This window comes from Saccopteryx bilineata, chromosome 1 (genome assembly GCF_036850765.1).
Source record: "Saccopteryx bilineata isolate mSacBil1 chromosome 1, mSacBil1_pri_phased_curated, whole genome shotgun sequence".
Taxonomy (NCBI): domain Eukaryota; kingdom Metazoa; phylum Chordata; class Mammalia; order Chiroptera; family Emballonuridae; genus Saccopteryx; species Saccopteryx bilineata.
In genome coordinates this window covers 87,507,227-87,531,135 of record NC_089490.1, presented here as the reverse complement: position 1 = coordinate 87,531,135, position 23,909 = coordinate 87,507,227, and the positions used below count along the sequence as shown (strand labels likewise).

Below are 23,909 nucleotides of genomic sequence, written 5' to 3'. Positions count from 1 at the left end.
ATATATATATATATATATATATATATATATATATATATGAAACAGAGTGAGTCAATAAAGATGCTGATATTTTAATGCAAATGAAATCCATGGTTTCACATTGAGTTGGCAGATGAGCTGAAGCCGGAGGTCATGTCTCCACCATGGGAACAGGATACATTTCCCAACAAGACAGAATGAACAGAATCTTGTACAAAACTCAGAAGATAGAGCAGACTCCATCAGGAGTCCCCAAACTACAACCCGCGGGCCGCATGCGGCCCCCTGAGGCCATTTATCCGCCCCCCACCACACTTCTGGAAGGGGTACCTCTTTCGTTGGTGGTCAGTGAGAGGAGCACTGTATGTGGTGGCCCTCCAACGGTCTGAGGGACAGTGAACTGGCCTCCTGTGTAAAAAGTTTGGGGACCCCTGCTCCAGGTATTCTAAAGAAGGCTGCATATAGCCTAAAGAAGGCTGTATGAAAGTGAATGAAATAATAGCCCACAAACTGCAACTTGGTGGAGAAAACAAACTGGTCTCAGAGATGGTGGGAAGAGTCAGGGAATCACTAAGTATATCTGAGCAAAAAAATTGCCAAAGCTTATTTTGCTGCACCTATATTCACCCATTTACTTCTTACACCAAGTCTATAACAGAAACTGTATCATCACCATTTTACAGAAGATGAAATTGCAGCACAAAGGTTTAAGTAATATGTCCAAGTCACACAATCCACACAATTTGAATCAGGATGCAAACCCAGGCAGTATGCTAAGAAACCAGAGCACTTAACCATCATTCCCTACTTGCCTTCAAAATGAAGTGCTTCATCAGAGCTGCCAAAGCATCAGCAGGCTATACACAAATGACCTGGTGCAAACCAAATGTATTCCAGTAGGAAAAAAAGGATAAGAAAAGAGAAGGAGGAAGTGAGGGAGAAGCAAAAAAGAGAATGAGAGAAAAAAAGAAAAGACAGGCCAAAAAAAAGAAAAATTACAAATGTAGAAAATGTAGCTCAAGGATCAGAAGGAAATTCATCAAGCAGGGGTCTCCAAACTTTTTACACAAGGGTCCAGTTCACTGTCCCTCAGACCATTGGAGGGCTGCCAAATACAGTGGTCCTCTCACTGACCACCAGTGAAAGAGGTGCCCCTTCCAGAAGTGCAGTAGGGGCTGGATAAATGGCCTCAGGGGGCCGCATTGCGGCCTGCGGGCCGTAGTTTGGGGACGCCTGTATGGCATTGGATGTTTTTTGTAGGTAAGGTAAATTGTATTTTCATATATTTCATTTTATAATTTTTTGTTGCAACTGTATAAACAATAACAGGGTGAACATTTTTAAAAATATATTTCTTGGCCTTACATGTTTCTCCTCTTTTTTAGAAAATGCTTTCCATATCTCCTTTGTTTTTTTTTTTTTTTACTTTAGAGTTGAACACTTGAAACCTGTATAATTTTATTAACCAATATCACCCCAATAAATCATTTTCTATTTTTCCTTTTCTTTTTTTATTTCCATTTTTATCCTTTTCTTATTTGTAGGAAGTTTATATATATTCTTGATACGAATCATTGTCAGTTATTTGTGTTGAAAATATTTCTCCTAGTTTCTGTTTTGTTCACTTTTATTATATGGTGTTTTTTTACAAAGAGAAAAATTTTAATTTAACATAGTTTTATTAGTTTTCTATTGCTGCCAAAAACTACCACAAACTTATAGGCTTAAAACAATACCTACTTCTTACGTTATAGTTCTGCAGGTCAGAAATCTAGGCAGGCTTGCCTGGGTTCTCTGCTTCAGGTCTCACAAGGCTAAAATCAAGGTTTTATTAGTTTAGCTGGACTTTTTTCTGGTGACTCTGGGAAGAATCCACTTCCAAGATCATTAAGGTTGTTGAGAGAATTCAGTTCTTACGACTGTAGAACTGAAGTCCTCATTTCCTTGCTTGCTGGCAACCAAGGGTCACTCTCTGCTTCTGGAAGTCACCTGCATTTCTCATCACTCCATCCTCAAGCGACTAAGAGTACATCAGATCCTTCTCAAACAGCACCTCAGATTTCCTCTTCTGCCACCAGCAGGAGAAAACTCTTATTTAAAAGGGTTCGTGTGGCCCTGGCCGGTTGGCTCAGTGGTAGAGCATCGGCCTGGCGTGCAGGAGTCCTGGGTTCGATTCCCGGCCAGGGCACACAGGAGAAGCGTCCATCTGCTTCTCCACCTCTACTTCCTCTCTGTCTCTTTCTTCCCCTCCCACAGCCAGGGCTCCATTGGAGCAGGGTTGGCCCGGGGGCGCTGAGGATGGCCTCTGCCTCAGGCGCTAGAATGGCTCTGGTTGCAACAGAGCAAGGGCCCAGATGGGTGGAGCATCACCGCCCCCTGGTGGGCGTGCCGGGTGGATCCCGGTCGGGCACATACGGGAGTCTGTCTGTCTCTCCCCGTTTCCAACTTCAGAAAAATACCAAAAATACAAAAAAAAAAAACAAAAAACCAGGGTTCATGTGATTAGATCAGGCCCACCCAAACACTCCCTTTTTGGCATATATTGTAACATAATCATGAGAGTGATAATTAATCATATTCACAATTATGCCCACATTAAAGGGGGATGGAGGGGATTATATAAAAGCAATGGTCATTGGAGCTTATTCACAGAATTGTGCCTACCGCAATAGTCAAATTGAAAAGTACTTTTTAAAAAAGAAAAGTTTGGGCCCTGGCCGGTAGGCTCGGTGGTAGAGCATTGGCCTGGCGTGCGGAAGTCCCGGGTTCGATTCCCAGCCAGGGCACACAGGAGAGGCGCCCATCTGCTTCTCCACCCCTCCCCCTTTCCTTCCTTTCTGTCTCTCTCTTCCCCTCCTGCAGCCGAGGCTCCATTGGAGCAAAAGATGGCCCGGGCGCTGGGGATGGCTCCTTGGCCTCTGCCCCAGGCGCTAGAGTGGCTCTGGTCAAGACAGAGCAATGCCCCGGATGGCCAGAGCATCCCCCCCTGGTGGGCATGCCGGGTGGATCCCAGTCGGGCGCATGCGGGAGTCTGTCTGACTGCCTCTCCGTTTCCAGCTTCAGAAAAAAAAGAAGAAAAAAAAAAGAAAAGTTTGTACTTTTTCTATTATGTTTAAGAAATCCTACCCTACACCTCAATGTAAAAAAGGCATCCTCCTTCTAAACATTTTGAAGTTTTGTTTTTTACTTTGAAGTCCTTAATTCATCTAGAATTTGCTTTTGTGCAGAATATGAGATAGAGACCTATTTCATTATTTTCAATATAGATAAATAACTGCTTCAGTATTAAGTAGTTCATCTTTTGCCAACCTGAGTGGTATGCCACTTCTCTCATATACTAAGATAACAGAGCTGCATAGGTCCACATTCTGGGATCTAAAGTTTATTCCATTGGTCCATACACCTAACCCTGCATCAAGACCACAATGTCATGATAACTAATAACTTCATAGTCTTGCTATCTAGAAAGGCAAGCTCTCCACCTATTTTTCTTCAGGAATATTTGGATATTCTTTTTTTAATTTTTATTTTATTTATTTATTTTAGAAAGGAGAGAGAGAGAGAGAGGAGAGAGAGAGAGAGAGAGAGAGAGAGAGAGAGAGAGAGAGAAGGGGGAGGAGCAGGAAGCATCAACTCCCATATGTGCCTTGACCAGGCAAACCCAGGGTTTCGAACCAGCAACCTCAGCATTTCCAGGTCGATGCTTTATCCACTGCGCCACCACAGGTCAGGCCTTAATTTTTTTTTTATTTATTCATTTTAGAAAGGAGAGAGAGAGAGAGAGAGATTCTTGACCTTTTGATTCTTCCAGATAAGTTTTAGAATCAGCCCATAAAATTCAATTTTTAAAATCATTTTTAAATTTTGATTGTAATTGCACTGAATCAGTGGTTCTAACCAGAGGCAATTTTGGTGCCCAGGGGATGTTTGATGATGTCTGCAGACATTTTTGATTTTCACAATAGGAAAAGATGTGTCTAATAGCATCTAGATCAGGGAGAATGCTCAACATCCTACACTGCAAGGACAGCCCTTAAAGAATAACCTGTCTTAAAATGTCAACTGTATCAACATTTAAGAAGCCCTCCACTATATCTTTTCAATTTGGAGATAACTGATATTTATATTTTCAAGTATTTTAATAGACAAACATGAATATCTTTCCATTTATATAGGTCCTCTTTAATGTATTTCAGTTGTGTTATAATTTTCAGTGTACAGATCTTGTACATCTTTTGTAAATTTTATACCTAAGCAGGACATAACATTTTGCTATTATAACTAGTATTTTTTTAAATGTGTTTATTGTTTGTTAATGATACATAACTTGATTTATATATTCTGATCTTATAGCCAGACATCTTGCTACATTTTTTTTTCAGTGAGAAGACAACATTTACTAATCATATATGTGTCACAACAAAAGAAATATTAGTCAATGAATCATTGAAACATCCAAACCTCAACTATTCTATAATCCATAATAATACAGCCTCATTGCTTCAAGAAAGCAAGAGAAGAATTTTTTTTTATAAATAAATTTTTATTTTAATGGGGTGACATAAATAAATCAGGGTACATATATTCAAAGAAAACATGTCCAGGTTATCTTGTCATTCAATTCTGTTGCATACCCATCACCCAAAGAGAGATTGGGTATGAGAAGGTATCCTCCGTCACCTTCTAACCTTCTATCTAGTTTTCTTTGTGCCCCTCCCCCTCCCCCTCCCCATCCCCCTTCTTCCCTCCCCCCACCCCCCGTAACCACCACTCTCCTGTCCATATCTCTTAGTCTCGTTTTTATGTCCCACCAATGTATGGAATCCTGCAGTTCTTGGTTTTTTCTGATTTACTTATTTCACTCCGTATAATGTTATTAAGATTCCACCATTTTGTTGTAAGTGATCCGATGTCCTCATTTCTTACTGCTGAATAGTATACCATGGTGTATATGCACCACATCTTCTTTATCTAGTCTTCTTTTTTTTTTTTACAGTGATTAAAGCCTTTAAGCAAACTTTTGGCCAATACAGCAAGAATCCATAAAAGAGTAGTGTCCTTAACATGTTCACCAAGTCCAAGTTGGCCCCAACACCATGCCAAATCCCTGAAAAATGCAACCCAACCCCAGTTCAGTCTGTTAGGAGCTGACACAAGGAGCAGGAATCCAGGAAAAGTCCACATCCAGGAAAAGTCCGCATGGCACTGGAATTGTCACAATTCTATACTTTGCAGCTCACGTCCAAGTCCCAATGACCGCTGCTTCTAGCTGGTAATGATTCAGGTAGACTGGAAAAGCTATCTGCAGCATGTGTGGATATGGAGCTTCTGTTCTCCTCTGCCTGGAAAGATGAGACCAGGTTGCTTTTCCCTGGAGCTCTGTGACTGTGGCTTGGTAAAGAGAACCTTGGGATACATACACTAAGCAGTCTCGGTGTGGCTTCTTCAGTGTTCCTTGGTTGAAAAGTTCTCTTAGTTTAGTCCAAAGTTGGTTTTTCCAGATGATAGTTCTTAAAATTAGTTTTTAATCCACTTTGGTTCTGGGAGGTAGATGTTGGTACGTCCGCCTACTCCAGCGCCATCTTGTCTTCCCCCCTTGCTAAATTTTTAAAAAGATTTTATTTATTAATTTTATTAGGACAGAAAGAGAGGATGAGAGAGAGAGAGAAAGGAGTGGGGAGGAGTGGGAAGCATCAACTCATAGTAGTTGCTTCTCCTATGTGCCTTAACCAGGCAAGCCCAGGGCTTCGAATCAGTGACCTCATCATTTATCCACTGCACCACCACAGACAGGTCAGGCTATATCTTGCTAAATTTAGTATTCCTTTTTTTAAAAAAAAAAAATTTTCCAATTACAATTAACATTCAATATTATTTTGTATTAGTTTCAAGTATACAGCACAGTGGTCAGAGAATCATGTACTTTACAAAATGTGCCCCCTGATATTTCCAGTATCCACCTAGCAACATACATAGTTATTACAATATTACTGACTATATTTCCTGCGCTGTACTTTACATCTCTATGACTATTTTGTAACTAGCAAGCTGTGCTTCTCAATCCCTTCACCTTTTTCACTCAGCCCCTCATCTCTCCTCCCTCTGTTCTCTGTGTCTGTAAGACTGTTTCTGTTTTGTCGGTTTACATTGTTCTTTAGCTTCCACATATTAGTAAAATCATATGGTATTTGTCTTTCTCTGACTTATTTCACTTAGCATAATACCCAAATTTAGTATTTCAATATGTCTACAAATCTTTTCAGGTTTTCTATATGAAAATCCTATCATCTGCAAATAAATTTGTTTCTTTTATTTCAATACTTATGCTTTTAATTTCTCTTACTTGTCTTATTGTGATAGTTAGGAACCTCCAGTACAAATTTGAGCAGAAGCATGAAGAATGGAAGTTTTTTCTTCTACCTGATTCTAAAATAAATACTTCCACATTCAAATGTACAGAAATTTTAAATTTACATTTTAAAATTCAAACAATTTATTTTTTCTAGAAAAAGTGGTCTGTGTAGTACAGATTCTTTGAAATGTTAAGACCTTCTTTATAACATATAATCACTTGTAAAATCCATATTTTAAAAAAATGTTTTATTTACTGACCTATCAATAGATGAGATAGTCTGAAATTATCTAATATAATGGTAGATGTTTCAATATTTTCCTTTAGTTCTACCAATTTTTTTTGCTTTATATACTTTAAAGTTATCTTACTAGATATATTCACATTAGAAATGTTACTATATATGTATTTCTGGGGAATTAAACCTTTTATCATTGGATAAGTTCCAAATAAATCAAAAGGAATTAAACCCTAATAGTGCTTTTGGATTTAATTCTATTTTGTCTGATTTAATATAGCGATACCAGCTTTCTTTAGTTAGTATATGCCTCGTTTATCTTTTTCCACCCATTTGCTTTCAACCTTTCTCTGAACTTATGCTTGCAGCATATATCTGTTTTTCTTTTTCCCTTATTTAATAATCTCTACCTTTTAACAGAGAAGTTTAATTCACTGATATTTATTGTGATTATTAATATATTTGGATTTCTACTGTTTTACTTATGCCCTTTATAAAATTAATTTTTTTTCTCATTTAATTTTTTTCTATTTTGGAATTTATGCATTCTGTACTTCTCTCCTTTTTACATTAACCCTTGAAAGTTTATCATGCACATTTACTTTTAAAATTTTAGAGTCACATAATAGTCTTACCCTTCTGTCAAAAAAATACAAGGACCTTAGTACACTATAATTCCACAGACTTACTCTCAATTTACATACCATGGCTACCCACTATTTTAGTTGTCTTTTTTTAAATTCAAAAATAAGATATTGTTTTACACAGGAAGTGTTTGTTTTATTTTATATATATGTTTACTAATGGTGTCTCTAACTAACCATTCTTCTGGAATAATTTTCCTTCTTTTTAAAGTATATATATTCTTTAATGTAGGTCTCATGGTGATAAACTTTCAGTGTTTGTATTTATCTGTAAATCACTATTTCACCCCTATCCTTGAATGATAGTTTTGCTGGGTACACAAATATAGGCTATTATTTTCTCTTAGCACTTTGAAAATAGGGCTGTAGCTGATGAATTTATGGTAACTGTCGTTTCTTTGTAGATGTATCCTCTATGTCAGCGGTTCTCAATCTGTGGGTCGCAACCCCGGTGGGGGTCGAACCACCAAAACACAACCTGTGTCACCTAAAGCCACAGGTTGAGAACTGCTGCTCTATGTCTTAATATTACTTTCATATATTCTATTTACTTTGGATATAGCTTCTAAATTCTTTTATTTCAGTGGTATTTCTCATTTCTGTAAGTTCCCATTTTTCAAATTTATACATTCATTCCTAATCTTGTTTTTTTAAGTAAAACAGTTTTAATTTTTAAGAGTTTGCGTGGGCTCAAAGAGCAGGCTGTGACATATAACTTGCATTTGAATAACTGGATTAATTTAGAGAAGGGCAAATTGGTTTTGATGGCTGTGCTTAAGTGTATGTCTTTTTTAAAAGACTATATTTTTTAGAATTGTTTTAGGTTTATAACAAAATTGAGGGTAAAGAGATTCCCCATATACTCACTGCCCTTATACACACACAGCCTTCCCCATTATCAACACTGTGCATACACCCTTATTTAAATACATAACTATTCCTATGTCATGTATCTGACCTTTCTAATATCTACAGTCTTTGGGGAACTAAATATGTTCTTTGCTAATGTTTTTTCCTGTGTTAGGTGATTTGGATAGTGAGCTCATTGCCTGATTTTAATTGGTGAGAATCCTGTGAACCTAACGTGAATTCAGCAGGTTTTCCTCTTGCAGAGACAACTGCCTGGAATCACTTTGTGCCCTCCCAAGTGTCTGGGTTTAGCATAGTATTCCCAGGCCCCAAACTCATTTTCTTAACTACTGACAATTGCCCTTAAGCGACTCACCCCCTACAGTGTCAGTCACTTGCAGTGTCCCAGAGGCAACAAAGTTACTCTGACCACAGCTCACATGTTCTGTTCTTTTTAATTAAATTTAGTTTTTAGGAGGAGAAACCCTTGCAGACTCCCCATATGTTTGGTGAGGCCAGAAATCCCTCAAACAGTGTTGTCATTACCAGTCTTTGGGTACTGTGCAATAAATGGGCTTCTTGGAGCTGCTAGTAAATATTATTGCCAGAAGGAGACCTAAAATATTTTTTAGTAAAAAATAGCATCTAATGTAATTTTATTTTTATAAATATTATTTCTCTTTAGTTATGCATCTTTCTATATGAACATGGTGGGGCAAAAGTAGGTTTATAGTTGTATGTGATTTATATATATATATATTTTTTTTAATTTTTTAAATTTTTATGAAGTGAGAAGTGTGGAGGCAAAGAGATAGACTCCCACATGCGCCCGACCGGGATCCACCTGGCAAGCCCATTTGGGGGCAATGCTCTGCCCTTCTGGGGCGTTGCTCCATTGCAACCTGAGCCATTCTAGCATCTGAGGTGGAGGCCATGGAGCCGTCCTCAGCACCTGGGCCAACTTTGCTCCAATGGAGCCTTGGCCGTGGGAGGAGAAGAGAGAGATAGAGAGAAAGGAGAGGGGGAAGGGTGGAGAAGCAGATGGGTGCTTCTCCTGCGTGCCCTGGCTGGGAATCGTACCCAGGCTTCCACACGCAGGGCCAACACTCTACCACTGAGCCAATCAGCCAGGGCTATTTTTAAATTTCAAAAAATCACTGCTTGAAAAAAACAAGAACTACATGATTCCATACATTGGTGGAACATAAAAATGAGACTAAGAGACATGGACAAGAGTGTGGTGGTTACCAAGGGTGGGGGGGGGGAGGGAGGACATGGGAGGGAGGGAGGGAGAGAGTTAGGGGGAGGGGGAGGGGCACAGAGAACTAGATGGAGGGTGACAGAGGACAATCTGACTTTGGGCGAGGGGTTTGCAACATAATTTGATGACAAAATAACCTAGACATGTTTTCTTTGAATATATGTACCCTGATTTATTAATGTCATCCCATTACCATTAATAAAAATTTATTAAAAAAAAAAAATCACTGCTTGACATTCATCAATGAAAATGCTTGAGTGCCTGACCAGGCAGTGGCGCAGTGGATAGAGCATCAGACTGGGATGCAGAGGACCCAGGTTCAAGACCCCGAGGTTGCCAGCCTGAGCACGGGCTCATCTGGTTTGAGCAAAAGCTCACCAGCTTGGACCCAAGGTTGCTGGCTTGAGCAAGGGGTTACTCGGTCTGCTGAAGGCCCGCGGTCAAGGCACATATGAGAAAGCAATCAATGAACAACTAAGGTGTCGCAATGCTCAACAAAAAACTGATGATTGATGCTTCTCATCTCTCCGTTCTTGTCTGTCTCTGTCTAGCCCTCTCTCTGACTCTCTCTCTGTCTCTGTAAAAAAAAAAAAAAGAAAAAGAAAATGCTTGAGTAGCAACTACCATTTGTAGCATAACCCCTGCCATTTAGATTATATGTGGTAAGGCCACCAAGTGTGACTCCATATCAACTCTATTAGTACAAAGTTCACTGTAGGAATTGTAGTATTGACACTGGTGTTTTTGCTTATAAAAGCATGAAAACTACTTTGAAGTTTAACTTTTGGTTCAACAGGAATCATAGACCAGAGTAATTCTGTAATACAGGTAAAATTCCACTGCAAAGAATACTACTACTAAAGAGCTCTTTATGGAAGGCTGGATGATGAAGAGAGGTAATGCTTGGCTAATCTGGTTGTACACAGGTCTGTGGTGATAGTTTTTATAATTATTATCTCTAAGTAAAGGACCTAACTCTGATGCTTATAGCTCAGAGAAGCTGAGTTATAACTGTTTTCTGTATTGCCATCAAGCAGCAATTATCCTTCAGTTCATCTCTTCCCTCAGACATCAAAATCATCTAAACAAAACCACCCAAGCTATCTACTAGAATTAAAACTTTGGGAAAACACTGAGGAATAGAAAAAAGGAGTAGAAGTAGTAACATGTGTATAACACCTTCTCTAAAGTACCTCATTTCCCTTGTTAATTTACAACAAAGAAACTAGGCACAGCTGTTTCAGCTCTAGATCCTAAAGCCTGGAAATCATATTTCTAGCAATGCCGGGGATCCACCTGGAAATTTTTTTTTTATCTTTATTAATTTCTGAAGCTGGAAATGGGGAGAGACAGTCAGAAAGACTCCCGCATGCGCCCGACCGGGATCCATCCGGCACGCCCACCAGGGGCGACGCTCTGCCCACCAGGGGGCGATGCTCTGCTGCGACCAGAGCCACTCCAGCGCCTGGGGCAGAGGCCAAGGAGCCATCCCCAGCGCCCAGGCCATCTTTGCTCCAATGGAACCTTGGCTGCGGGAGGGGAAGGGAGAGACAGAGAGGAAGGAGGGGGGTGGAGAAGCAAATGGGTGCTTCTCCTGTGTGCCCTGGCCTGGAATCGAACCCGGGTCCCCCGCACGCCAGGCCGACGCTCTACCGCTGAGCCAACCAGCCAGGGCCCACCTGGAAATTTTATATTTCATTATAACTAAATAATTTAGAGATGTTTTTAAATTCCTTCTAATGGAAATTTACCTGTATGATAACATCACTTGCCTCCATTTTCTCTAACTCAAATGTTAGAGTCATTTTCAACTTCTCTCCTTCTCCAATACAAAGTCTACTTACCCCATTTCCTCTATATATTCTATCTTGAAACATTGCCTTTCTCTCCTTTCAATAACCCTAAAACAGGTCTTGGGTGCTTGGACCGAAACTACTGTCTCTTACAAGCTTCTTACCAATTCGTTTCTCCTTCATTTCTACACAAAGCAATAAGAGTTATCTTCCACCAACAGCTGTTTTCAGTAATAAGAAAGCTAAGTTCTTTGACTAAGCTAAACATCCCTTCTGTTCTTCAAGGCCTACAATGGTTCTTAGTTGCCAGTTACATCAAATTGAAATTTTCAAATACTGTTCATTATGTCCTAAATGAACTGTGCTGAGTTCTCTCAACTATCTGTTCACATTTTCCTACATATTTAAATTTAGATTCTCTATTCTATGTAATCTGACAACCATGTATTACCAAGATTAATTCATTTCTTGTTTGTATTCTTTTTAACTATGGTAGGGACTATTTGCTGTTTCTTGTATTTATTCATTCTCTCCTTCTTCCTTAATAGATTCTCTAACTTCATTTGGGTACATAGCTGTCCAGTATAAAGATTATGTTTGTCGGCCTCTCTTGCAGCTAGGAATGTCTATGAGACTAAGTGCTAAACAATAATATGTAAGCCAAAATGTCATGAGCAACTTCAGTAAGTGTTCTTTTAAAAAGGGGCATCCATATTTCAACTTCTTCTCTTTCCTACTGGCTAGGATGCAGATGTGATAGCTAGAGCTCAAGCAGCTTATCTGTATCATGAACTTGAACTTACATGCTGGTTTGGTGGGGCAATAAGACAGAAAGAACCCTAGGTTGCTGACATCATGGAGAGCCATATCAATCCTAGCCTACCTAGTTCTGGATTACTTTTAGAGGAGAGAAATAAATTCCTATTATGTTTAAGCTGGTACCATTTTTGTAGTCTCTACTACTGTCACTTGTGGGTGTACCTAGTTCTAACTGATCCACCCATCTCTAAGTTTTCATTTGCTACTTCTCTTGTCCCACTAAGAATGCTGCTACAATTTATTTTCCTATCTTCCCTCCACCCCAACCAAATTGTCAGTTTTCTTCCTTCCTTTCAAGTACAGCTTCAGATTCAAACATGGAATCCTACATGGAAATGGTTAATATTGCTAAGCTTACTTAATTACTCTTCTTTGAATAAAACATACATATCCATATATGAATGCATATATACAGTGACAGATAAATAAAATTTTATTTTAAAATTGTAACTGATTTTTAACAAATTTACTATAGCTTTAACACCCAAACATTCACTATTTAAGTAGTACTTTACTACAGATTCATTTCAATGATTCCATCATTCACCAAAACTTTTTTTTTACATATTTTTTCCTAAAACAGATGGACAGCCCATCACTAGATATAACCTCCATGAGAGCAGAAATATACACAATTTGCTTACCAGGCTTAGAAGAGTATCTAGCATATAGTAAGAAGGTACTAATTACATGTTTTTGGTATGAAAAAATTGTAGCAAAACTTCTTCATTTTAAGGTACATGGACTTTTTGAGTCATAAGTAATTCAGAGCTCAGTCTAGTGAATAAGATGTGTCATAAAGCTGGGAATATTATTTTGTGTTAAAAGAAAAGCAGTGACTATAAAACAATAAACTAGATTTCCTTTTATGAATCATAAAATGGCTCACAAATGAGCTAGTTCAGGGTCTCATTTCCTAAGCTTATAGTTACAGATACCAAGCTTGCTCCAGTTCCAGAGTATTTGCACCTACTGTTCTCTTTGTCTGGAATACCCCAGCTGTTACATGGATTACTCCCTCACATCATTCAGGTCTCCATTTAAATATTCACCTCCTCCAAAAAACCTTTCATTACTACCTGACCTAAAATAAAGCCATTTCTGTCCCTTGATGTCCCCTGACACTGCTTTCCTTTAAAAAAAAAAAAAAAAAAAAGAATTGGCCCTGGTTGGTTGGCTCAGTGGTAGAGCACTGGCCCAGTGTGTGGATGTCCTAAGTTCTATTCCTGGTCAGTGTACACAGGCAAAGCAACCATCTGCTTCTCCCTTTTCCCCTTCCTCCTTCTCTTTTTCTCTCTCTTCCCCTCCTGCAGCCATGGCTTGACTGGTTCGACAGCATCAATCAGCCTGGGGCACTGAGGATGGCTCCATGGAGCCTCCACCTCAGGTACTAAAAATAGCTCAGTTGCAAGCATGACCCCAGATGGACAGATCAGTGGCCCCAGATGGGGGTTACTGGATGATCCCGGTCAGGGTACATGGGAGAGTCTCTCTATATCCCCTCCTCTCACTTGGAAAAAAATAAAAATCATTACATCACTATCTGATATAATAATTTTATATATTTTTTTATGTGTCTTTATTTTATTTTTATTAAGTGAGAGGCAGGGAGGAGAGAGACAGACTCCCACATGTGCCCTGACCGGGATCCACCTGGCAAGCCCCCTACCTGGTGATGCTCTGCCTATCTGGGGCTGCTGCTCTGTTGCTCAGCAACCAAGCTACTTTAGTGTCTGAGGTGAGGCCATGGAGCCATCCTCAACACCCAGGGCCAACTTGCTTGAACTATTCAAGCCATGGCTTCAGGGGGGAAGAGAGAGAGAGAGAAAGAGAGAGAGAGAAAAGGGGAGGCGGAGAAGATGGTTGCTTCTCCTGTGTGCCCTGACCAGGACTCAAACCCAGGACTTCTGCATGCCAGGCTGATGCTCTACTGCTGAGCCAACTGGCCAGGGCCATTTATGTGCCTTTAATATCTGTTCAGTCACTAGACTATTTGCTCTATGATGAAAGGGATTTTATTCAGTGCTATAGATCCAAATTTCTGCTAGATATCCAAATTTCAAATAATAAGTTCAATAAATATGTTTATAATGAAAGAAAAAAGAAGAGAAGAAATAAAAGAAAAAGTAAGAAAGGCAACAAAGAAAGAGCAAAAGGGTTGAAGAAACTCCAGATAACCCATAATTGGTTATTTTTCTGTTACTCTTTTTTAGTGTTAGTTTGAATTCAAGATTTCCTTGAGAAAATTTCAGAATGAGTATATGTCTCTTTTGGAGATTTATTTCAAAGGAATGGGTACTCTAAAGAAAGAAGTTCCAGGCCCTGATCGGTTGGCTCAGTGGTAGAGCATCGGCATGGCGTGCAGAAGTCCCGGATTCGATTCCCCGCCAGGGCACACAGGAGAGGCGCCCATCTGCTTCTCCACCCCTCCCCCCTCTCCTTCCTCTCTGTCTCTCTCTTCCCCTCCCGCAGCTAAGGCTCCATTGGAGCAAAGATGGCCCCGGCGCTGGGGATGGCTCTGTGGCCTCTGCGGCCTCTGCCTCAGACGCTAGAGTTAGAGTGGCTCTGGTCGCGACAGAGCGACGCCCCGCCCCGGAGGGGCAGAGTATCGCCCCCTGGTGGGCAGAGCGTCGCCCCTGGTGGGCGTGCCGGGTGGATCCTGGTCGGGCGCATGCGGGAGTCTGTCTGACTGTCTCTCCCCGTTTCCAGCTTGAGAAAAAAAAAAAAAAAGAAAGAAGTTCCATTACTTTCGAGAAGCATTTGGGTGGTATTTACTATCATAATTACAATGGCCACCTCTTTACTGTACTTCCATCTCCCCTGTCCACACAAGTATGGATTAAGTGAACATTTGAGAACTCTTTGAATAAGACAAATATTTTAATAATTTATAGAATTTGCTTGTGTTGGTATTACCATTAACATTTTTTAATTTGCATATTTAACTGACATTTGGAGTATCTTTTCTTATTGACTAATCAAATCTCTTCAGGATATTAATAAAGGATTTACATAAAGCTAGAGACAAGCCTCTGAAAATACTTCTGAGTATATATTACTCCTATTATGCCCCTCACTAATAGCACAAAGTTTAGTTCCTTACAAGGGACAGTTACCTAAGTCACATTTTATTGTTTCTGCTTCCTCAACCTATTCATTCCTTATACACAGTTTAGCCAAATAGGGTTTATGCTGGGGAAATTTGGGCAAAATGACAGCCCTTTATATTTTAGCAAATTTGGTAGAAAAGGTTTCATTTTCCAGCTCATTTCTACTATAATATTACAAATAAATCCCTTTTTAAAAAAAGTTCAGTAGTCCAGAATTAACCTTTTAGACAAAGGAAAGGGTTATGTAACAGAAGGCATTGTCCTAGAAGAGTTTTAGAGCAATTTTAGAATTCTGAGGCACATTTTTAAAAATGTCAATTTCTTGATTTGTAGGATTAAATGGTGCAAATGCATACACACCCAGATCCTAGTCTCAGAAAACAGTTCTCTTTCACATTCCAGTTATGATTAAAATCTTAAAAATCAATCAGAATGCAAACTAGGGGAGCTACTTATTTAATACCTTTTAAGCTCAAAATCATTTTTATTTGAATCCCAGCTAACTGTATTCAGAAAATAGCCATCAAATTTTCTACTGAATAATTACTCTTCATCTTTGTTCTTTCTAGTATGATGTCTAATATAGTAATATTAGAACTAGTATAATAATAACATATTAGTACTAAAAGTTATGTTTTCTATTTTTTAGTTATTGTTAAATACTTGTTGTATTTTAGGCCACTATACGCACTTTTTTTACACAGCCTTGCAACCTTAAGAAGCTTACACTTCTTCTCTGAAGCAGGAACTTCTGGTGTGGGGGCGGAAGCCCAAGCTGTTGGTGAGTTACCTGTACCAGATATGCTTTTAGAATATGTCACAGAATAGGAGCTACGCCGCCGTCTAGTCTGAGAGGCTACTTCCCTCTCTCTATGCAGCAATTCTTCATTAATCAGCAGTGTTACGACTTGCTTAGACTTTTGCTGGATATAATGACCTGAAATATACATTGAATTTGCTTAGAAAAATATTAATTAAGGCTACAAAAACTTTTATTCAAAAGAAAATTAGAAAACATGAATGTATGAGCAAAGTAAAAGAACCTGTGGCAAATATAGAGGGGAAACATAAGTTTCAATAGAATTATTAACAAATATAGTCCTTTTTTTATACTTCAAGAAGTAAATAATATATGATGAAATTATATCATGCATTGGCATTATATTTTTCACTTTAAATATACTTAAAAAATTTTTTTGAGAGAAGAAGGAAGAAGTTTTTATTTCAAAACTTACTGAAAAGTTCAGTAATCAAAACAATGTGGTGCTGGCATAAGAATAGACATATAGATAAGCAGAACAGAATTGAGAGTACAGAAATAGCCTCACCAGGCAGTGGTGCAGTGGGTAGAGCATTGGACTGGGACATAGAGGACTCAGGTTCAAAACCCCCAGGTCATTGGCTTGAGCGCGGGCTCACCAGCTTGAGCATGAAGTAGCCAGCTTGAGCATAGGATCATAGACATGGCCCGATGGTTGCTGCCTTGAGGCCAAAGGTCACTGCCTTGAAGCCCAGGGTCGCTGGCTTGAGCAAGGGGTCACTCGTTCTTCTGTAGCCCCCCCCCATCAAGGCACACATGAGAAAGCAATTGATGAACAACTAGGGTACCACAACAAAGAATTGATGCTTCTCATCTCCCTTCCTATCTATCTGTCCCTATCTATGTCTCCCTGTCTCTGTTGCTAAAAAAAAAAAGAGAGAGAGAGAGAGAGAGTACAGAAATAAACCCATACATCTATGGTCAATTGATTTTCCTAAGGGTACTTATATAATTCAATAAAGAAAAGGTAGTCTTTTCAACAAATAGAAATGGGACAACTGGATATCCACATGAAAAAGATTAGATTGGACCTCTAACTCACAGCATTACAAAAATTAACTCAAAATTGATTCAAGATCTAAATGGAGGAGCTAAAATGATAAAATTCTTAAAAGAAAACATATTCTGCTCACAAAAATTAGGGGATCAGGGAACATGCAGATACTCCAGTACTTTCAGCCTTTTGGATAGTGCATTTTCACCAATGAAATAAAAATTGGTTTTGCATCTCATTTGCATAATCAAACAACTTTCTTTGACTTGTCATTTGCTTTTCTGATGTTGTTTAATAAAAAAAATCAAATGCTTTTTCTTTATTGCTTCATATTCATTTTGAAATATCCTCTAATTTTTGTAAGCAGTATTGTATGTCTTCATGACCTTACACTAGGCAATGATTTCTTACATGATACTTAAAGCACAAGCAACCAAAAGGAAAATGGATAAATTAGATTTCATCAAAATTTCCCCAAGAAAATAAAAAGACAACCTATAGAATGGGAGAAGATATTTGCAAATCACCTATCTGATAGGGGTCTTGAATCTAGAATATATAAAGAACTCCTAAAAATCAACAATAAAAAACCCAGTTAAAAATGAACAAAGGATTTAAATAGACATTTCTCCAAAGATATAAATGGCCAACATGGACATGAAAAGATGCTCAACAATAAGATACTACTTCACATCCACTAAGTAGGATGACTATGATAAAAAAAAAAAAAAAGATGAACAATAACAAGTGTTGGCAAGAATATGGAGAAATAAGAACCATCTTACATTGCTGGTGGGAATGTAAAAGAAAAACAGTTTAACAGTTCCTCAAAAAGCTAAACATTGAATTATTATATGATCCAGTAATCCCTTTCCTAAATATAGACTCAAAAGAATTGAAGGCAGTGACTCAAACCAATACTTGTATGTTAATATTTATTGTAGTATTCACAAGAGCCAAAAGGTAGAAACAACCTAAGAATCCATCAATAAATGAATAAACAAATTGTGGTAGGTACATACAATGAAATATTATTCAGCTATAAAAAGTGGATGAAATTCTAATACACCTTACAACGTGGTCATTATGATAAGGGAAATAAGCCAGACATAAAAGGAAAAATACTGTATGATTACACTTATTTGAGATATACCCAGAATAGGCAAATTTATAAACAGAAAGATTAGAGGTAGCAGGGCAGTTAAGCTTCATGGTTACAGAGTTTCTTTTGGGGTGATGAAAAGGTTTTGGAAATTGTGAAGATAGTTATGCAACACTGTGAATGTAATTTATGTCTCTGAATTGTACATTTAAAATGGTCAATTTTATGTTATATATAGTTTAAGTTTGTTTTTAAGTGAGAGAAGGGGAAATAGACTCCTGCATGTGCTCTGACCAGAATCCACCCGGCAACTCCCACCTGGGCTGATGCTTGAATCAACCAAGCTATCCTCAGTGCCCAGGGCTGACGCTCGAACCAATTGAGCTACTGACTGCAAGAGGAGAAGAGAGAGAGAAGAGGGAGAGGGAAGAGAAGAGAAGCAGATGGTCGTTTCTCCTTTGTGCACTGACTAGGGATTGAACCCAGGACATCTGAGCACTAGGCTAATGCTCTATACACTGAGCCAACCAGGCAAGGCTTATTTTAAGTTTTAAAAAGCAACAATATGCCAAAGCCATAGCATTGTACACTTTAAATGGGTAAATTATACGCTACTGTATATTACATATTTGAATAAAGCTGTTTTTTGAAAAGAAAAAAAATGAGGTCTCTCAAGCTATAAAAAGACATGGAAGAATCTTAAATTCATATTGCTAAGTGAGATAAACCAGTCTGAAAAAGGTATATATGATTCAAACTATATGACATTCTGGAAAAGGCAAAGACTATGGTGATAGTAAAAAGATCAATGGTTGTCAAAAGTTGGGGAGATGGTGAGGATGAACAGGTGGAGTACAGGGCACTTTCAAGGTGGTGAAACTATTCTGTATGATAACGGAATGGTAGATATATAGCATTAATATTATGCATTTTCAAAACCCATAGAACTGTAGAAGAGAGTGAACCTTGATGTAAACCAAGGACTTTAGTTAATAATAATGTATCGATCATTAATTCTAACAAATGTACACTAATGCAAGATTTTAACAGGAGAAACCATTTTGAGGGTAGGAAAAGGTACACAAGAACTGTGTAATTTCTGAGTAATTTTCCTGTAAACTTAAAACTGCTCTAAAAAATCGCCTGGTTTTTTTTTGACAGAGAGAGACAGAAAGAGGGACAGATAGGGATAGACAGACAGTAAGGGAGAGAGATAAGAAGCATCAATTCTTCGTTGCGGCACCTTAGTTGTTCATTGACTGCTTTCTCATATGCGCCTTGACCAGGGAGACAACAGCAGAGCAAGTGACCCCTTGCTCAAGCCAGCGACCTTGGGCTCAAGTCACTGACCTTGGGCTTCAAGCCAGCGACCTTTGGGCTTAAGCCAGGGACCATGGGGTCATAGAAATGACCCCATGCTCAAGCCAGCGACCCTATGCTCAAGTGTATGAGCCTACATTCAAGCCAACAACCTCGGGGTTTCAAACCTGGGTCCTTTGCATCCCAGCCTGATGCTCTATCCACTGCACAACTACCTGGTCAGGCAAAAATAGTCTATTTTAATAATGTATGCTTAGCCTGACCAGTGGTAGTGCAGTGGATAAGGCATCAATCTGGAGTGCTGAGGTCACTTGTTCGGGACACTGTGCTTGCCTAGTCAAGTCACATGCAAGAAGGAGCTGTGAGTTGATGCTTCCTACTCCTCCCTCACCTCTGCCTTTCTCTCTCTCTCTCCTCTCTAAAAATCAATAAATAAAATCTTTTTTAAAATGTACACTTAACATAGACACTGCACTGAATTTTATCTTTTTCACATGATTCATAAGACTATTCATTTTAAATACAAATGATAATTTTACATTGGATGGGAAGAAGTGTTCTTTTACCATTGTAGAAAATCAGACACTACTGAATCATCTCAGCTCAGTATTCTATATACCTTTCCTTACTTCACTTCCTCCACCCTCAATAAAATTATAATATGACCTAAACTTTTGTATTCATAAAAGTACTAGAATCTAGCTAGTCCATACTCTTTGGAAACACTTCTTTACATTTATGACTATATTCTAATCTAATTATAATTATGAATTATAGTGAATTATAACAATCTGCAATGTCTCCTGTTTTATTCACTTTATTCATTTTCTATGAGGTATCATTTTATCATGAACCTGTTAGTTTTACACATCCTTTTGGAAAAAAAAGTGTTGCTAAGGGTCTCAAGAGTCAACACAAAAAATTAAACTGGAAATCGCAACTGTCCCAAAAGAAAAGTAGCTAATATGTTTAAGAACAACTTTTCCCCAGCTCCCAATTTAAAGTAATTCCCTCCCAAATTCCTAATATTTATCAGTACACTGTATAAACTTATTTGTTACCTTGGTCTTTTCCAGCTTCATCTATGTGTTCAAAATATTCTAGCATTTGAAGTTTACATAACCCTTCTCTGCAAAACTGAATAACTTTCTTTGATCCATTCTTGATAAGATAATCCATTAGCATAAGGGATTTATACACATGACGCCAGTTCTTCCCATGGTCATTTAGTCTCTGCCATAGCATATTCATAATCTCTGAGAGAGAAATTGCGTTAAAAGTCAGGTCACTGATAGCTAACATCAGAGAACTAGAAGGACCCCAAGGATCATTAGAAGTTGCTTCCCTAACTTTTATTTCAGCATCTGAGTAATTTTTCACGAAGTTTTTCACTTGCCTCCTGAATGCCATAGGTAAGACAAGTTTGAAGGTGAGATGAGATGAGAGCAATGGAATAGGAATTTATGTAACTGATTTATAAAATCCTTGATAGGTAATTGGTCCTTGCTTCTGCTGCTCTCAAATACAAATGATTAATCATCATCTTGACAAGCCATCAATTCCCTGAAAAGGAAAGCACACAAAAAAACATAAGTTGGTTATTTTTTAAATGTCTATAGAATACAAACTCAGTCTGAAAAATCTAGTTTTAGTTTCTAAATCAGCCTCTCACATCAGCCAGAACTGAGGATACCATATAAATGTTCCTGGAATCATTATGAGAAAATCTCTCAGAACAAATTGGCCTATTTATTTTAGAGAAATATAAGAAATATGTGGTTTCTAGTCCTAAAGATTCCTACAGAAAATATCATTCATTTTTGGCTGGAAATAAAATTATAAAGCATTTCTTAGACAGTGAATAACAGTGTAAGAAGCAGAACTTGGGTCTGATATCTCACGCTTAAAATCTGTTGACATAAGCCTGACCAGGTGGTGGCACAGTGGATAGAGCATCGACCTGGGATGCTGAGGAACCAGGTTCAAACCTCTAAGGTTGCCGGCTTGAGCACAGGCTCACAGGCTTGAGCAGTGGGTCACTGGCTTGAATGTGGGATCATAGATGTGACCCCATGGTTGCTGGCTTGAGCCCACAGATCACTGTCTTGAGCCTAAGGTGGCTGGATTGAGCAAGAGATCATTGGCTCTGCTGGAGCCCCCTGATTGAGGCATGTATGAGAAGCAATCAATGAACACCTAAAAGTGACACAACTACAAGTTGATGCTTCTCATCTCTCTCCCCTCCTGCCTGTCAGTCTGTCCGTCTGTCTTTCTCTCAAAATAAATAAAAAATAAGAAGAAATGGTTATTTTTTTGTAAAAGTACAACATATCCTCAAATAAGTAACATAGAAAAATATATCCATTTAATTAAGATTTCTCAAGCCCTGGCCAAGTGGCTCAGTGGATAGAGTGCTGTCCACTGCACCAAGGTCATGGGTTCAATCTCCAGTCAAGGAACAAAAAGCAATCAATGAATGCACAACTAAGTGCAATGGCTAAGTGGAACAAGTCAATGCTTCTCTCTCTCTTTCAAAATCAATGGAAAGATTAAAAAAGAAAAAAAAAGATTTCTCAGAAAGTGACTATCATCAACCCTAGGAGGAAAAAAAGAAGTTGCATGTTTTTAAATTTTTCTGATTTCTCTTGCTTGCATACCAAATACAGGCATTTTTATCTGACTCACTACTGCAGCAAAAACCTGATTTATAGTGTGATTCAATAAGCTATTAAAATTTTCAATCATGAGGCTTTTCTTTTTCTGTGGTCTTTTTTTTCCCTCTGTCAAGCTCACCTAATGCAGAGATGCACTGTGACATTGGGTTAGAGCAATAAATATTGATCTGTTTCTTCACAAGTCTATTAAAAAAGAAAAAACACCCTGTTAGAATCATAACCTGCTGTAATTGAACAACAGTCACTAAAATTCATTTTTTTTCTTTTTTGGATAGTTATTATCTATATTTTAGGGGAACAAAACTCTAATTTTTAGGTTTTCCTATTTTCTCCAACCTGCATTTTTAAATTTAAAATGTTTTCTTAAATGAATTTTCTGCTCCAGAAAACTAAATAATAGCCTTCAATTCAATAGAGTAATTTAAAATGGATGTTGCTGACACCACACCAAAATTAAATACATTTCCAACCATTAGAAAAACCAAAAAGAAAAAAATCAGCGTAACTAGTGTCATTTACTAACACATGGTACTTTGTGACATGAATATAAAATACATAAGACATGATTCTACTATTGATATGTTTTCACACTAACAAGAAGTTCAATTAATTATAGTCGCAAAATTTTAAGTGTAAGAAGGGGAAACGGACTCCTGCATGCGCCCTGCTCGGAATCTGCCTGGCAACCCCAGTCTGGGCCAATGTTCAAGTCAACTTAGCTATCCTTAGTGCCTGGGGCCTATGCTCAATCTAATTGAGCCACTGGTTGTGAGAGGGGAAGAAGGAGGGAAAGAGAAGCAGATGGTCACTTCTCATGTGTGCCCTAACCGGAGATTGAACCCAGGATGTCCACACTCCAGGCCAATGCTATCCACTGAGCCAATCAGCCAGGGCTTGTAGTTGCACATTATATTTTAGTTATTATGAGTTTTAGACACCTGACTATATACAAATGTACAGTTTATTCATTCCATCAGAAACCTGAGATTATCATCATAATGAGACAAAATTAGTGCCCAAAAAGGTAAATTTTCACACCTGAATTTGTGTAGTCTGGCTATCCAAATTCCTATAATACACAGAAATGAAGGGAACTAGGATATATCACAATTTATGTCACCTCTGACAGGCCTTCACTGACCTTGCTAACTACTTAGGTCTTCCCATCAAACTCTTTAGCACCTGGTGTATTTCCTTTATTGACTTATCATGATCTGTACATATGTATTTGTCATTTGTTCTTTGGCTTTCTCTACCACCAGACTGGTCCTTGAAAGCAGGGACCTTGATCATCTTAATTACCAGTGCAATCTATTGACTAATGTGTACCTAGCACATAGTAGGTACTCAAGAAACAGGTGTTGGGTGAATGGCCAAATCATTGAATAATTCTGCTTTTGTATAAACCTGCATTGATTCTACATCTTTGGATTATAAACATATTTTAAATACACTGCATATAATTAAACTCTTGTAATTGTCAAGTAAGATTCTAAAGTATTGATCAAATTTTTTCAACTCAATTAATAAATATTTCTTGTATATTTACTATTTATACAGCTTTGTGGTAGATATAAGAAATATAAAACACAACCCCTACATTAAAAACACATCATTAAGGAGCTTTTCCCTTTAAATAATTCCAAAATAAACAAATAATGAGGTAGAAAAGGTCTGTTTTCTTTTTAGGTTTATTAACTTCCACAATGCTTTGCCAAAGGCTGTTTCCTCCCCCAACTTTACCTGAATCATAACAGGAAATCCTCTTAAGTTATCAAGTGACAAACTACTAGTACACAATTTTTTATCCGAATCCTTTGAGGCCAGATGAGTTAGGGAATTTAAACCCACTTATTTTTATTTTTATTTTTTTTATTTTTTATTTTTTTACTTAGCTGCCCTGGCTTGACAGCTCAGTTGGTTAGAACATCCATCTGAAGTACAGAGGTTGCT

General features: G+C 38.2%; 1 protein-coding gene across 1 annotated transcript in view; it reads right to left on the bottom strand.

The window, feature by feature from the left end:
- The window catches only part of ENTHD1 (ENTH domain containing 1), a 144,700-nt gene extending 124,009 nt beyond the window's left edge, over positions 1–20,691 (bottom strand). The window contains exons 1-2 of the mRNA XM_066253077.1: positions 20,343–20,691; positions 15,737–15,982 (exon numbers count right to left, since the gene is read on the bottom strand). Of these exons, the coding sequence (XP_066109174.1) occupies positions 15,737–15,982; positions 20,343–20,691 (595 nt within the window). The remainder of the gene's footprint in view (positions 1–15,736; positions 15,983–20,342) is intronic.
- Positions 20,692–23,909: the final 3,218 nt, after the last annotated feature.